Source organism: Sturnus vulgaris, chromosome 5, assembly GCF_052056855.1.
Source record: "Sturnus vulgaris isolate bStuVul1 chromosome 5, bStuVul1.hap1, whole genome shotgun sequence".
In the NCBI taxonomy this organism is placed as follows: Eukaryota; Metazoa; Chordata; class Aves; order Passeriformes; family Sturnidae; genus Sturnus; species Sturnus vulgaris.
The window spans coordinates 29,616,850-29,633,854 of NC_142247.1; the positions used below are offsets into that span (position 1 = coordinate 29,616,850).

Consider the following 17,005-nt stretch of genomic DNA (forward strand, 5'->3'; position numbering starts at 1 on the left):
ACTTGCCTGTTCTTTCTTTTTCAGTAATGATTAATCATCACTTCTCCTTGCTGACTGCTGAGGTCCCACATGTTGTGAAAAATTCAGGCAGCTCGTTTAACAGCAACATGCCTGAGCAGTGGTTATGCAGCAGAATCCCCTTCACAGAGTATGAGAAGGGGACAGGTAATGTGCATTTCCAATAAATTTCTATCACTCAACAGTTATTTGAAAAACTATTAATTTACCTTATTTTATCCAAAAGAAACTGGAACAGAGAACAGACTATTTGATGGCTACAGCTTTATTCTCTGCATACTGTAAAAGAACAGCTTAACCTCCTGGATGAGACATTTCTCTAGTAAGCCAGAATTGTGTACTTGGTGATGCTCAACACAGCAAGTTCTCAGGGAAAGAACTTCTGCCACCAAACCAGAGAAACCCCTCCAATCCTTCCCCAGTTCAGTTCTACAAAAAGAACCAGTGAGGAATATTAATTGCAATCCAATCCAGTGGATACTCATTTAGGTGAAGGGCCTGATCTGCTCTAATCAGTCCATCTAGCTGAAGTGTAGGTACCTAAAAGAGCAGCTTGAAAATGGGTAAGTTGTTACAGGGTGCAGAAAGAAGAGCAGGCCTATGAGAAGAAACAAAGAAAGCTTCTTGCCCTCCCATACCTTCACCACTTGTATGTTTGTACAAAAGCTTACAGGATTCCTTCCCTTCATCTGCTATATCCATACAGTCCATACAGACAGTAAGAAATGGGTAAGCCAGAAACTATTAAGAAAAGTCTAGATTGCCTCAACCTAAAGCCCCTTCACTTTCCTTCCCACACTGAAGGGTTAATGTACTTGCCAAGGATCATTTAATTCATTCCTGCCTCGGAAAGAAAGGTGGAATGGAGCCTGAAGAGACTATGACTGCTACCAAATCCAAAATTAAGGGATAGGGCTACCTGAATATTGAACCTGAAGCCTGACTTTCCTGAAGGGCATTTCTACAGAATAAACCTAATTGTAGGAGCTTATCAACAGTTAGCCAAAGAGGTGACAGGGCAGGGAGGATCCAGAAAAGTCTCAATGAATAGTCCAAGATTTTTGTTCCCCCTCCTTTACGACTGTGAAAAATAGGGGGGAAAAATTATTCTTCAAAAGGTTCTCTTTCATCCCAACATTTCAAAAGATCAACTGCCAATAAATTAAGACAAAACAATAAACAATGTATGTCCTGGTGGCAAGGGAAGATGCACTCCTTCTCAGTCCCTGTCAGGTCAGAGGAGCAGCTCCAGCACAGCCCTCTGGGCCACACTGTGCCCTCACAGCAGCACTGGTGTGACATAGTTGGCAGGGAAGAGACCCAGCTCCCCACGCAGGCGTCCTTTCCACCAGGAGGGGTTGGAGCTGTCCAGGACCTCCACGATGTCCCCACTGCGGAATCCCAGCTCGTCGTGCTCCATGGCATCGAAGTCGTACAAGGCACGGACCCACAGCGTGCGCTGCAAAGGACACAAGAGACAGGCAGGGAACAAGGAGCCAGGGCTTGTAAAGATCATCCTCCTGTCACCTCTCTTAAGACCCAGTAAATGCATTCACTAAGCAAGGACAAGCAGTGCTGGATTTTAAACCAACTTGCAATTAAGCCAGGAAGTGGCCAATATGCCAGGAAGGAGGGACCAATTTACTGGGACACTTAAGGGATGGTGTTTGGTTTCTCAGCAGCCTCAGTGTATTTGTGGATATTTGCATCATGAGGTGACAAGTCAGACAGAGCAGGTCCTTAGGAAATGGTGTTCTCATGGCTCTGCTGCCTCTGCCCTGTAAGGCCAGCCAGGACAGCCACGTCTGAAGCCAGTTATGGGAGCACAGGACTCCTGCCTGAGACCTGCTGGGATAGAACTATTAGGGAATGGCTCTAGGGAGCTGGCCTGGTGCAGATATCAAAATGTGTCCTTGGCCAGTTGAGGACTGAGACAGCCAACACATAGGTGAGAGTAGAGAACATTGTAAAGAAGGATAAAGAAGGATACTTGCTCTTTCAGACATTTTTGGGGCATAGGGGAGGGTCTTAAACCTTCTTCAGACTCACCCCGAGGTCAGGCCCCTGAGATCTGAAGGATTCTGTTTGGGTATATAGGTTTATTTTGGGGTGTGCACTTTAATGTGCACTATGGTTTGATTTTTTTTTTTTTAAGACTTAGCAGTCAATCTCCCACTTTGGGCAGAAATCATATTTTAAAGGACATTGTTTGGGCTTCTTTCTGGGAAATTGTTGGCATCCACACCACAGGGCATGGATAATTTAGGAGGTATATCTGGCAGGGACAGATGGAGAGATCTGTTTGAAGACATACTAACTTTTGATAAATCTTCCATTCAGGGCCCAGCTTAGTACTGGCCCCTAGTTATTTGGTTGGACATATAGACCTTCCTATAATTGGATTTGTGGCTTCTACATCACTGATAGGATGTGGCAGGCAAAATTATGTTGTTATTCATTGCCACTGCCTCTAAGAGATAAAAACAATGTATTTTAAGATGGATTACAATAAAGATTCGGGGTTTTTGTAAAAAAAAAAAAGGGCATGCCCCTATATTTTAACATGTTCCAAATCTCCTAATCCAATCTGTTCTTTTTCACTCCCATTTGAGAAAGGTCTGTTGTCCTTCCCTTCTCTCCTTAGATCTAGGTTCTCTGGTTGTGGGCTAAGCTGGACATTTCCTCAAGGAAGAGAAGCATGCCTTAGGTCACACTGAGCTGATGGGGAAATACTTTGTAGCTGGCAGTGGAATCACAGGCTGAGGCACAGAAAGACAGCACATCCTATGTGGGCATTCATATAGTGGGAATTTACAGAGCAGGTAGTGACTGAAGGTCAAGTGCCAGGTATGGATGCAGTAGGGGAGTGGTCTGGGGTGTCTGCAGAGACACATCTGGATCACACCCACATCCCAAGTGCTAAGAGGCTCTGACAGCCAAGGGTGTCAGGTAGGCGAGTCCCTCTCTGACAGCAAAGGAGGTCTGAGAGAGGTGCCAGGCACAGACAAGTAGGGCTGGGTGATCTCAGGCCTTCTCAGGACTGCAGCAAAAATTAATGGAAGAGACAGTGTGAATATGAGTGCACTGAAAGACGAGGAGCACTGTAGTGTGGTACAGTATCATGAGGCTGCTGTCCATAGAACTTAAAAAATGTACTGCACATTTAGTTACTGACATCAGTCACTGCTTGGCTTTAGGGGCAAAGATACTTGAAAGCCCTGTGCATTAATGGACATGAAGTTCTCCTAGAAGAGACCATTAGTCTTTCAGAAATGTCCTCTGCTGGACTGGACTCATGCTTGATCAAAATCCATGGGTGAGCTTGTGCTCATTCCAATGTCCCAGATGCCTGTTTTGCTGAGCTCATGCTAAGTTCCCTCTTCCACTGAGGCTGCATAAGGCTGACCTTGAGAGCAGTTACCAGAACTATGGTCACACAACACTGTAGTCCTACTCTCAGAGTGCCCCACAAGCAGATTTAAGTGGCTGGGATAGAGTCTTGAGACTCAAAAATGTCTTGTAAGACATAGCCTGGCAGGCAAAATACACCACTTCTCATGCAACCTCCACGTAGGTGACATTGTCCAGACTGCTTGGCCATTGCTAAGGGACCCACTGACTTGGGCAGAGGAGGCTTCCAGGTGCATCACCTACTGGTGTCTGCTGGTGTGGTGGGTCTGTGTGTCTCCGTTGCATAGCTCCTGCACTTCCTTGGCCGTAATCCCTTAGTCTATGCATCACATCTTTCCTGTCCAGACTCCCACCATGTCTTTCCTAGAAAGAAAACAGCAGCAGAAAAGTCACGTTGTTGTGATTTTGGCTGGAATAGAGTTAATTTTCTTTATAGTAGCTGGTACAGTGCTGTATTTTGGATTTAGTATGTGAATTCTGCTGATAATACACTAATGTTTCAGTTGTTGCTAAGTAGTGGCTCACTCTAAATCAAGGATTTTTCAGTGTCTGGCCAAAGGGATATTCCATACTCTAGAACATCATACCCAGTATATAAACCAGAGGGAATTGGCTAGAAGAGGCCAATAACTGGTCAGGGACTGGCATCAGTTAGTGGGTGATGAGCAATTGTATTGTGCCTCACTTCCTTTTCTTGAGTTTTATTCCTCTCTCTCTTTTTGTTATTTCCTTTTAAATAAATAGCAAATAATCACCATAATAATGACTATTAATACTACTACTACTACTATTTACTCTATTTCAATTATAAATCTGTTCTTATCTCAATCCACGAGTTTTATGTTTTTCCTGATTCTTTCCCTACTCCCACCAGCAGGAAGAGGAGTGACTGAATGGCTGCATGGTACTTAGTTGCCAGCTGAGATTAAACCATGACATATATATTCTTAGATGCATAAATGAAGGGACTTAAGAGTTATTAGTGGGCAAGGAGTCAGGGGCAAGCCCCCCCATAATAATTTTAGATGTCTGCTTCCTATAAAGTCCCTGTGCTTCAGTTCTGCAAGTAATGACCCTCATAGAAAAGGTCAGCTTAGACTATTCTATTTTGGGTTTTACTCCTTAGGAGTTGAAAGTTGATTGTCCTCAGCTGTATTTCACAGCTGCTGGGACAAATGGTCACAGAGGGGCTTTTTTTTTGTGTCTGAGACTTTTGGAGAAAAACTAAGGTTGTTCTAACTCACAGATAATAAGTCATGCTTTCCAAGGGGACTTCAGCCAATCTGGAGTCATTATGATCCAATCCTGCCCACTCCTTCCTTTTCCTCTGTCCCACATGCTGGGGGAACATCAGTGATGCTGATGCAGCTGACTGTATCTGAGAACTCACTGCTTTACCTTTTCTTTGGCTGCTCCATAGTGTAAAGGACAGCAAGCAGGCCTATAAATCTAGTAGCCAAATTAGCCAAAGAAGAATGAGACAAAATCAAATTCAAAGGCAAGTAGCCATATGACCACATATCTAAGTCATATCAACACAAATTGGCCCAGGCAGACGGAGAGAAGAAGTAGGAAACATCTAGGAAGCGAGTTCTCTTTTGTGTGCACAGCTGAGAGATGCAGAATTTTGACAAAGTGACTGTTCACACACTACCAAGCAATAAAAGCCAATGTTTCGTATGCCCGGGCTTAATGTCCCAGCCCCTTGTTCCTGGTAGTACCTGTTGCTGCTGCAGTATGGGAACAGGATGCTCTACATATTTCTTGGATATAGAAGAATGATCTTCTCCAGCTGCTCCTGCCATGTGGAATCCTTCCCGACCTATCCGTTCCAGGCTCCCACCCCGCCTCTCCTGATGGAAAAAAGATCCCAAAAGTGAAGTCAGGTTTTGCTTCCTACCACATCCTTGACTAAAGCTCTGCAATCATTGCACACTGAGCACTACCACTACCCACTGCTCTGGAGGCTCTTTCAAATAAAAGACTCTGCTTCTCTGAAGAGAAGAACAAACCAAGAATCCTGTATTTTACTTCTTTGTCATTGCCACTCTCCAGTAGCAGGTAGTACTGGGAGGTGCTGGGCTGAAAACATGGCTACTGATGTGAGGATCAGCACAGGAGCCAAGCTCTTTCTTGAAGTAATGACCTTAGGCTTCATTTGTCTCTGCACTGAAATCTATATTACAATCATTTTATCATATGGCTGTAGCATCTAAAAATTTGAATTGTGAAGAGAAACCCCACTGTGATGACTGCTAAACACACCCCGCTGTGCCCATCACCATAACAAATGTGCAGAGAGTTTGCCAAAGCAAACTTGAGTTCTGTACTTTCATTTGCCTGTCTGCATCTTGGAGCAAATGTCTCTCTTTCCCTTCCTGCTCACAGTCAGCCCAAACAGGTTGTTATACTGATACATGCATACAGTCTTTCTTTTCCCAAACACAGAGATTCATCACTGTGATCTCGCTCTTACAGATCCCAGAGCCTCTATTTTAATGCCTTACTAGTGCATTTTTAAAGCTCTGTATAAACGGTCTAGAAAGAGACAACAACCCAGGTCTGTTCTTCAGATTGGAAAATGTATCATCTCTCATTTTGAGACAGCAAGAACGACCCACATGCAGCCTATACAACTTTATTGCTGTAGTCAACAGGTCACATACTTTCTGCCTTGCCTCTACTTGCACATGCTGGTAATTTAATACCAGAGTCCATTTCCCGGTAAAGCAGGACTTTGCTTGCTGCAGTGACCAGGCATGTTCACTCCCAGTACAGGGAGTGCAATGTGCAGCAGCCTCTGCTATGTCATTTGCTTGTTTCTCTGGCACAAAACCAGGCACTCATTGGACTGGGATTTCTCTGCCTTCTCAAACATCGACTATACCTTCCCTGAAGGCACATCTTCTTGATCTGCTATGTTGTTCTCAGTAGTACTTTCCAGTTCCTAACAGCCAGGTTAACTGCTCCAGGTTCTGCCCTCCGTTCCTCCACATTCCTTTTACTGTGTTTGCTCAGTAGCAGAAGATGGACAATTCCTCTGAGCAGACAAACCTGCAGTTGTAGTTGCACTCTGGGTGCGTGCAATGACACTAAGAAACCAGACTCAAATTCTTCTCAGTCACAACCCACCAGTCAGCTCTGTACCTGCCCTTAGGAAATCTAGGCATTTCAATAAGGTAAGTCCTGCTTCCCTTGGCATCTTAGAATTTCAGCTCAGAGGTCTTAGCACAGTTTTAGCAAAGCACCTCTATTCAGATTTGAAGAATCAAACAATTCTGCTCAATTATACAACTCTACATACCACTGAATCCACTAAAAATCTGGGTCTCAGCCCCCACCAGTGTAGTGATGTGGCTGGGTTTCCAGGGACAGACTGTTCTCCTCCCCATCCTGAGACATTCTCATGGGATTAACTCCTTCCACAGAAAGGTTTCTGACTGAGAAACTCCTAAAGACAGTTTGTGTTTACCTGTTCTTCTTGGCTGTTGTCCCTTAGGAAGATCTGCTTCTGCCTGGAAATGGAAGTTGTCTTGTAGTAGTCCACCAGCTTGTTTAGCGAGTGGAATTTCTCTGTCCACAAGTAATAGCTACCCTTTGAATCCCTCATCACTTTGAAGTGTTGCACATCATCTTCATGCCTGGATCCCAAAGGAAAAGACATCATCAAACACCAAACATGCATTTCTACCTTTTTTGAAAAAGTCTTTTCCAGAAGGGTACCAAAACTTCTTGCTTGGCCAAATCTAGACTTCTGGAAAGTCATGCAATGGAAGTCCTTGTGCATACTGGGCTCAGACGTGGCTCTATTTCAAAAGACTCATTGACTTGCAAACGCTGAGTGCCCCAGGGCTGCCCAGTCACAAAGCACTATCAGAACAAAGCACAGGGTTTAAAATCCTCTCTTTTGAAATAAAGGTCACAGGAGCTTCCAGGGTGAAAAAGTGCAGTTGTAGTCTACACAACAGCCTCTGCAGGTCCTGTTAACATCCAGTTTGTATTGGCTATAAGACCTGTCTTACACCTTTACACCATGGGGATCACCATGACATGCAGACGGAGCCATGTGAAGCCATATACTAAGCTTTAAAATGGTATAAAATCTAGTGTAACAACATTACTACAGGTCATTCTCCCTATCAAAAAAAGAAGAAAAAAAAGGAATTTTCTGATGCTGTTACAAGCCAAATTAACAATCTCAACCTTTTGCCCCTTATTCCCCCTGCACCTCCCCTCCTCTCACCTCTTGTGTGATGTGTACAATTCCTCTTTGCACCAGATGTGATCTGGTTTTGGTGCCCACCTCCTTGCTCTCAGGGCACTCACCTCCAGGCACTCAAAACACTCAGGGGCTACATCTGCACAAATAACTAAATGGAGACAGGCAGGGACTGAATGCTATCCTTGACTGTTACAGTCCCAAGCTGTTGAAGTGTTAGCACGGTTGTGGTTTAAATAGTAAAGCTCTCCCTTAAATAGTGCTGGGCCATGGTTAGAAAGAACAGGCCGGGAACTGCTCACAGGGAGCTGCTTGAATACAGCTCTTCTGTTTGGTGGGGTGAAGAGGGTGTAGCCATACAGACCTGACCTCTGCCACACTGCCTGACTTCAGGGCCAGAGAAAGAGCCTGGCTATACTTGATTTGTGGGTGTTAATTGGTGCAAATGTAACCAGAATGTTTTCCTGCGTTCCTCCTGGATACTTTTTGAGCTGCCTGATCAGCAAGTACATACCACTTGGAAAAGACATTGTTAATCATGACTCTAACTTAAAACTGGTTATCAACTATTTGACTGAAAACTGGGAAACCAAACATCATTTAAGAGCTCTGCTTAGAAGCAAATCCACTGAGAAGTGCTGGGCTACAGCAAGTTGCTGAAATGCAGCTGGGCTGCAAGCAATGAAAAACCTTTCCTCGTCCAATGGCTGTTCAGTGACCTGTGGGAAATAAGTTAACAATGCAATAATAATTTTTTAATAGGTAGTAGTTGAATTCTTGGATTCAGCAACCAGAACTCTCAGGGAATTAAAACAAATGGAAGACACATGTTAAGTACTGTGGGAGATTTTCCCTGTAATACTCTGCTTTGCTGTAGCTCTTTCAGAGAAGGAGGTCACCAGGGGACGTAGCTTTGGAATGGGGCATTCACTGTGCCACTTGAAAAGAAGCAGAAACATTTGGGAATCAGATGCCTAGCTTGTTCTCATTCACAACACAGCAGCACTACCAGCGACTGGCAGCATGCAAACTTCTCAAGAGTCTACATCACATGAGGAATCCTTATGAGAGGAGGCTAGGGACTCGATTAAACAGGAAAAGAAGCAGGAATATACTGTGATACCTGACAGAGATGGAAAAGTCACCATGAGAGTTCTGACTGGCCCGGACGATGAAGCAGCCAACTCCTTTGCTCATGAGAAGGTTCTCTGCTTCATGGCGGGATATCTTCTCATCAAACCAGCTGCCAAGTGGGAAAAATCATGGGCATGTGAATTAAGGTGAGGAATTAAAAAAAATGAGGGTAGGGAGAATGTGAATAAGCAGGGTGGAGGGATGAAAACAAAAGGATCAGAGGAGCCCACATGACTACTCCCAGTGGCCATGTATATGCTGAGGTACAGGGTTTGATAGATGCAGACCATTTTCCTTGAGTAGTAAAAGCATGTACATGCAAAGAGAACAATGTAAGCTTTAGTCTGCTAAGAAGCAACACTCAGCTGAAACTCTAATTACAGTACAATAAGGTTAGTCAAAGAAATTTTAAATTACAAATGTATATGTATACATATATACATACATAATTCTCAGGCATATAGATCAAATTGCTTTTTGGCAAATTGATTAAAAATTACTGGGCTGTGATGGATATATTGCATGGAACACACATAAATTTTTAGCAGAAGAAAGCCATGAAAGTTTTAGTACTAATAAATTGGTTCCTGCAAGAGTTACAATACCACAAAATTTCAGAAGCACAAAATATATAAGCACACTTACACAAATTTAGCCAGGCATAACAAACAACAGCATAAGTCACTGGACTAATAATGAGAAAGTCACCATAAATAGTAAAAGAGTAAGATGTCAGTAGAAATTTTTCAGTAGAGGAACAAAAGAATCGCATACATTTGCATATGTCTACTCCATAGCTAATAAGATCTACAATCTGCAGTCTTTGACTTTACCTAATACTTAATTGCCTGTATTGCATTAAAATTAAGGACTGTTAATTTCCTAACATCTGTCATTTCCACTTTGGAGTTCCTTATTATCATCACAGTCTACCTATGTACCATTAGCAAAGAAAAATCAGACTTTGATGAGCCTTGATAACCAGTCTCAGTGATTACTTAACAAGAAAAAGATGGGCAAAAACAATCCATCAAAAATAGGAGGCAGCTTTCTTCCCTGTGTCTCGTTCTGTCTTCTGGCCTGAACTGCTTCAAAGTGCAGACCTGGTGCTTACAAAAGTGTCGAAGTGGAAATATTTCTTCACAGCTCTTGCACAGAGAAAGCAACACGAGAAAAACGTGTGTGAAAAAAGAAGCTGCCAATGCTCCTGAGTGATGGCACAGCTCTGTGAAAGAGTGAACATGAACAACTGACTGGAAGATCTCATCCCCCTGAGGTCCAAAAGTACGAGACCATATTTGAACAACAAACTAATAATGTCCTTCAGCTCAGCCAAGCAGGTTGGCTTATGTCCAAAAAGGCCAGTAAGTGCTACCTCCAAAAGGGACAGAGGCACTTATTTGTAACCTCAAAATCGCTGTGTGCTCCCAGTATGACTGCTCAGGGCACCAGTGCATTACAGCCACTGGGCTTGGTGCAAGCTCTGCTTGCTCACTCTTGAAATGCTGCAGCACTTGTGAAAAAACAGGACAATGAGAGGCGCTCCTGGGAGTATTTCTGCTGACTGAAATGTTGTAAAAAATCCCATACACTGTCATATTGATGGCATAGGGCTGGAGAGCACATTTAACATGCATTCCAACACGCATCAGTCTTTTCTGGAAGTGCAGCTCCATCTCCTCCGGGGGAGGAGAGAAATGCAGGTGCGCCTGTCCTCTGTCAGATCTGTCTGTGTGTGTGAGAGAGCAGGGCGCTGTGTCTGGTCTGTGAACTGTGCCGATCCAGGGTAACAGCAGCTGTCACACTCGTGCAGCATTGCACTGACCTCTAGTGCACCGACAGACACTCACCAGCCTTGGCACGGGGAGGGAATGCCGTGCCAGCGTGGGAAAAGGGACTCAGTGTCTCTAAGAGTCGAAGGGGGAGGAAATTTTTTTATAATTCGTTTTCAGAAAGATACCTTGCTCTTCCTTTTGTGCTTAGCCTCTGTCTCTGCTCCCAAGACTTCACATCATGACTATTCTCCTCTCTAAGGACATCTAAATGCAATTCTTGCACATCCCAGCAGTAACAAAAGAGTCACTTGGGACTGACAGTGATCATCGAGATTCACTTAGCTCCGAAAGAACAGAGGATGTTTTGGGGTAGAAATATACTGTGCTGGCAGAAGTGTGTGTAGCATTATGGCAATCCTTGCCAGCCCCAAACTGTAGGATGTTATGTCCAGCACTTCCCCTGTCCTGTCGTCTGCACGTGCATGTAAACGTGCTCCTGGCAGCACTCGGTGGAAATGTGCCATGGTGGTGACACCGTTTCTGTCACACTTACGGGGGAACGTGGAAATCAATGAAGTTCTTAGGAACGTAGCCCTCGTGACTTCTGAGCTCAGCCTTGTACCACTCTTCCTGGGAGCTCAAAATCTGCAATGGAGAAATGGATAGAATAAAGGCACCTCCTGAGAAAGGCAAAAGTAACAAGACTCGGGCAGAAACCTAGAATGTCTTTTAAGAATGAAAGAAAATGATTAACATTCTCTACTCCCCACCCACGGTGCAACAAGGTTAGTGGCTGATGACCACTTCAGAGTAAGCAAGCAACAAAAAATCCTGAGTGGAATCAGAGAGTTTTCTTGTTAACTTTACTCCTTTGTCTGACCCCCTGTCCTTTTATCTCTGGTGCCTGTGAAATGGAGAAATACAGCTTTGAAAGACTTAATAGGGGTTTAAGTTATTCTTTGTGCTGCCTTTTATAGCTGGTACTGGAGCATCTCAGATTCACAAGGGAAGAAGAAAATATCAGTGAAAACTCCTCTAACATATGGATATGAAAGGATATGCAGCTGTATCTGTGTGCCCTACGACTGCACAGATGTTACCATGTGCTCTCACCTGTCATTTCACAAGAGATTCTTTAGTGGGTTAAGTCTTCAGCTGTCCTGAGCTTTGCCAAGGTAGATAAAAGAAGGAGGAAAAAAGTATTTTCAAGACACTATTATACTTAGGAGATTGTAGGATAGCTGGAAGTGAGTCCACATCACGCACTGGAGCAGCTTCAAGTGTGCTCACATTAACTGTAATGGTCCTTAGAAACATCACTGCCAACCGGGGAGGGCCCAAATTCATGACACCCTGGCTGCTGGCCCACGATGCAGCCCTAAGCTAGAGGAGAGAGGACAGGACTACAACCACATTGGGATTTTACTGCAAATGTTGTGGTCCTTGGTGTTTTGTTTGACATTGCAACCCCGGGACAGGAGTCTGCTGTATGAAATAGATCATGTTTCCGCTCTTTCTGGTTTTGGAGGGGAGTCTAAAAGCATGAGCCATGACACTTTTAGAAGGAAAAAGCAAGCGGAAAAGACCTAATTTAAAATCTATTGTTAACAGTAATAATAGTTACTTTGCGAGCCAGTCTCATGGTTTTGGGAGCCTAAGGCACATTTTAACTGCTTTGTATTGGAAACAGGACGTTACAGATTCTGGAGCCAATTCTTCATTGCCTTCCCTGCCACGTAGGCCTTTTTTAAACATTTGGATTCAGAAAAGTTAAGGAATAGAAAGCTGTGGGTTTCCCTACTTGTCCAGTCACTGCTGTCCTCATGCCTGGGTGCTGGGTTAAGGATCTTTTGTCACTGCTTGGCCAAACAGGGGATGACAGCTACTTGCTGCTCATGCTAGGGCTCTGTTGGAAGTGGGGTTTCCAGACAGACCCACCTGGTGTTTGCCACTGCAGAGCTGGCAGGTTTCTCTGGGTGTCATCCTCTCAGAGAAGGATGTGGGGGGGTAAGAGGGTGGATTTCCTCCTGTCACTACTGGTTGAGGGCCTCATGTTTCCTGTTTTGTAATCTCTACATCAATACTTCATGTTATCTGCTTTATAAATCAGCAGCTTGTTGCAGGCAGCACGAGGGGGCTCACGATGGGGTATGAATGTACCTGTGCCTATGCCAGAACAGAGTTTTTCCTCAGGCTGATTTACTGCTACTATGGGTTGGGTGGCTAAGGTGTTGTTTTGTTTACCTCAAGGACATTAAAACAAGAGGCAGTTTGATTTTTCTGGTAGTGAATTCTCTATGACCACTAATAATAATAAAATTGGTGTGTAGTGTTGATACTTTTTATCAGAAGCTTCCAGCATACTTTGAAAGGAAGCTCGAGCTCATAACGATTTTACAGGAAGGGAAAGTGAGGAACAGAAAGAAAAGTGACCTGGCCAACACCATCACCCCAGACAGAGACTTGATGGAAGTCTCCAGAGAAAAAAGGCATCAGTAAAGGTCATGTGACAGTAGGGACTGAAGAATAAGAGGGGAAGAATAAGAGTGTTTATCTGTGCTGAAGAGAGGCAGTGATTTCTCCAGAACCTTCTCACAACTCTTTGAAAAGATTTGGTACTAATGAGCTCTGGGTGCTATCAACTTTGTCTAAATGCCAAGAATTAAAAGGCCAATAAAATAAAAAATGGCAGTGATGTAAAAGGCAAGGCTGAAACCCAAAATCTGATTACTAACTGGAATATCTGTGACTGCACAGAGGGGTAGCAAAGGCTCCTTGCCAAACAAGGATTTACATCCTATTGTTGTACATCATCCCCTTGGACAGTAAAGGAATTAAGGCCTTTGGGGAGGAGTAATAGTCAGGCATTTTCAATGGAAACAGAACATCTGGAGCTGAGAAGTGGATAAATAATTAGGGTGAAACTTCAGGTGACTTCATCTGGGACTTCGGTAACGTTAACAAGAACTGTTCTATCATAACACATACAGATCAAATTTAAAGAGACTTCCAGAAGCTCTGCATTGTGTATGATCAACTCTACTTCTGCCATTGCCCCATTGTTCAACTCCTGCAAGGGTGTATTAACATTATTAGACCAGGACCTCTTAAACGATTCCATTATGTGTCTGTCTCATTGATTTTCATCTTCTATTTGCAATTGCCTGAAATCTCTGCAGCATCTAACAATAATTACTTACGGTGAAAAGTTAGATACAAATTCTGTAATGGATAAGAGTTATCTTTTAAACAGTTTAAGGGCTGGAAATAAGGAAGACAGCAATCCCTCTGGACAGAACTGATCCTGTCTGCATTTAGACATAGTCATCATAATGTAGTCACTGTGGATGATTTACCTGGTCAATAAAATAGATAGGACCTTCAAAATCCGTCACCAAAGATCTTGATCTGTCCCCCAGCGAAGGTACTTACCCTTCCCTGCTGACTGCCAGAGGAGTGCAGGGCAACGAAATCCACAGTTTATGGACATAAAATCAAGAAAAATGGACACAGACTCAAGTAACCTGGGAATTGCTGTCTTATTGCAAATCCTATGGGAGAGGAGTATCTTCATTTGTATCCTAGTTTATAGATGTGTCTTCATCTGTTTTGTCAAGGCAAATGGAAGAACAAGAAAGATCTGGAAGCAGTCTCAGAAACTCTGTTTAGTCAAGCTGGGGACTGTACTTACCTTCAACATATCCCCAGCCTGGAAGCTCAGCTCATCTTCTCCAGAAGCAGTGAAATCAAACTTGGCAATGGCTTCCATACTGTGTCTTGGGGGCAGAGCAAAGCTGGAAGAAGTAAAGTCAGATACTTGTCAGCATCTGTGAGCTCTTGGGATTGTGGAGTCCAGCCTCTGGAAAGCTGACAGGCAGTGCAGTGATTTGTATATGGGGAAGCACACACCAACTACGGGCAGCCACTGGTTACTAGACAGGGAAAGATATTAGCAGGTAGAAGAGGGGGCATGGTTATAATTAGCTGAAGCCAGAAGTACGAATAACCAATAGTATATGCTTATTCCAACAGATCTCTTTCTCTAAAGCACTCGCAATCTCATGGGAAAAACATGTATAGACCAACTCTGTCACAGTTCCCAGTAAAGCAAGTGACTCTGTCCTGCAACAGAAAAATGCATTTGCTCCCTGCAGTGAATTACTCTTTACCTCAAGAGTGAGTCAAACTGTGGAGAAAACAAACAGGGGTGCAATAAACATATATTTTTTTCTTGGACAAGGGCCACAATATAGAAGGTTGAAGGAGTCTTTGTGATGGATTAACATGGGTGACCACAACTTTCAGGTAGGAAAAAACTGTTTGCAGAAAGGCTGTATTCCCTATTTTGAAGCAGGCAGAGAGTTAGCCTACCTCAGTGTTAGTAACCCAGGAGCCTGAAATGTATCAGACAGCCTGCAAACCAAAGCCTGCTTTTCAGCACCAGAGCAATGTGGCAGGGGAAGTGGCAAGATGAGCTTTGCTCCTTCACCACTTCCTGCTCACAAAACTTGGATGTACCCCAGCAGGAGCATTTTTATAATCAAGAGCTGCAGATTTCCCATGGCTGGGTCATTTACCCCACATCCCAGTGGTGAGGCTGCCAGTGACAAGCTAAGAAATAGGACGAGTTCTAAGCTAGGTTTGTCTGGGAACAAAGATCCTGAAGCCACAGGTTCCACTACCTAATCTCAATTCTCACAAAAACACCCAGTCTTTATGGCTTGAGAGGAAGTGCCAACTTACCTGATCCAAAACATTTTTAACCAGAAAACTCTAGAAAGACACTGTACAAACCAATAAACAACCCTCACTAAGGTTAGATATTTCTTATCTATTAGAACTGACACAAGATCCCCAAAATAGAAAGTGTTGATACTGAGCAAGCTCCAGAATTTTGCCACTTTAAAATCAAAAGGCTGCTATAACCCTCCTTCTCGGCAATACATGCTGTAATATTCCTCCTTTGACACACAACTCGGGGATTTAACTGCCTGGGAAACAAGGATCCAGGGCCCCGCTCTGATACAGCTCAACTTAAACTGCTGAGAATGAGCTGGGAGAAAGCCTGCAAGGCAAAAGCTCTAGGACTGCACCAGCACTAGCCCAGGGATTCCAGAGGAAAAACACCAACACGGGAGGATATAAAATGTCAGAGAAAAAAACAAAGCCATAGTTTAGTTGGGATAGTCAGTCTAGCTGAGTACCTGTCACAGATCATTTGGGTCACTGAGTTGAGTTGTCAGTGCCATCCGTCCTGACCTAGCTGGCAGCAAATGGCAACCATGGAGTTGGCTCTTCATTTCTGATTGATGCCTGCAAAGAATCTTTGGCTGCCTTTACACAGGTGAGAAGTATGCTAATTTGTAGCTTAATATTTCATTAAATCCTAACTAGGTTCTGTGTCTGTTAACTGTATAAAGCAGTTATTTATTGGCTAAATTGTTATTTCCTGCTTGCACAGTCCCTTTGCACTTGACTAAATATCCCTGAATAAAGTGATCCACAAGAGGGGCCATAACATCACTGGATATTAGTTCTGAGATTTGTTACAACCACTTCTAACTAAAATAAAGATGTTTATATGCTTCCTAGTGGATTCTGTTAGCACTCTCTTTTTTGGTGCTTATAGAATTTATATCCATGTGACTGATGAGAGCTATAAAGCACCAAGGAAAAAATTTTGGCAGTCCACAGAAGAGTTCTGCTTATTCAGCATGAATCTGTTCTGGAGCAATTGGGGTTGCTTCAGAGCCAGGGCCTCCCCTGTAGGTCTGAGTGCACAGCTTGGCTGAGCTCTGCTATTCCAGCCTACTGCCTTAGGCTTTCAATGCACATCACTGCTGAACAGAAACACCCTAAAGCACATTGATGCTTTATTCTCAGGCTTCAGATTTCCACCTATTCCAAACATTTTCACTTCCTATTCTCTCTGTTAACCTATTAATGCTCTTTAATTCTTACTTTTGATACCTTTTGCAGGTTAGGGTCACCCTCTGTCTCCCTCTTACTCCAAGATATTGGTGTTACCTTGCAGATGCAGCTCGGGCCTGATTTGAGAATTCTTGCATAGACATTTTTGTAGCTTCAGTTTGTAACCCCCACAGGCAGTGTCAGCCCTGTTGTGTGCTAACAGAGCATAGGGGTATTAAATTGGAGGGGAAATAACCCTTAAGGGAATTGGTTAAACAATTATACTTTTTCATGGAAGATATCTGAAGAAAAAGACTAAAGGAGAATTACTTTAATAAGGATTGTTTTTCATTGTTTTATCTTGGAGTGGTGGCCTGCTGCAGAGAGATCAGAGCCAAGAGTGCAGATGGATCCTGGAACTCCTGAATGCAGACCATTAATCCCAGCTTGAGGAAAAGAACACACTTAAAACCAATAAACTATTTAAATACAAATCCTGTCTTTGATTCTCTTCCTTAGGTACAGAAGAAATAGTGGG

General features: G+C 43.5%; 1 protein-coding gene across 4 annotated transcripts in view; it reads right to left on the minus strand.

The window, feature by feature from the left end:
- Positions 1–265: 265 nt before the first annotated feature.
- GRAP2 (GRB2 related adaptor protein 2) overlaps positions 266–17,005 on the minus strand; it is a 103,428-nt gene continuing 86,688 nt past the window's right edge. For all 4 annotated transcript variants that reach the window (XM_088165283.1, XM_014882668.2, XM_088165285.1 and 1 more), the window contains 7 exons: positions 14,249–14,351; positions 11,111–11,202; positions 8,772–8,891; positions 6,902–7,070; positions 5,151–5,282; positions 3,673–3,792; positions 266–1,477 (listed from right to left, as the gene is read on the minus strand). In XM_088165283.1, the coding sequence (XP_088021409.1) occupies positions 1,298–1,477; positions 3,673–3,792; positions 5,151–5,282; positions 6,902–7,070; positions 8,772–8,891; positions 11,111–11,202; positions 14,249–14,326 (891 nt within the window). In that variant the 5' untranslated portion in view covers positions 14,327–14,351 and the 3' untranslated portion in view covers positions 266–1,297. The remainder of the gene's footprint in view (positions 1,478–3,672; positions 3,793–5,150; positions 5,283–6,901; positions 7,071–8,771; positions 8,892–11,110; positions 11,203–14,248; positions 14,352–17,005) is intronic.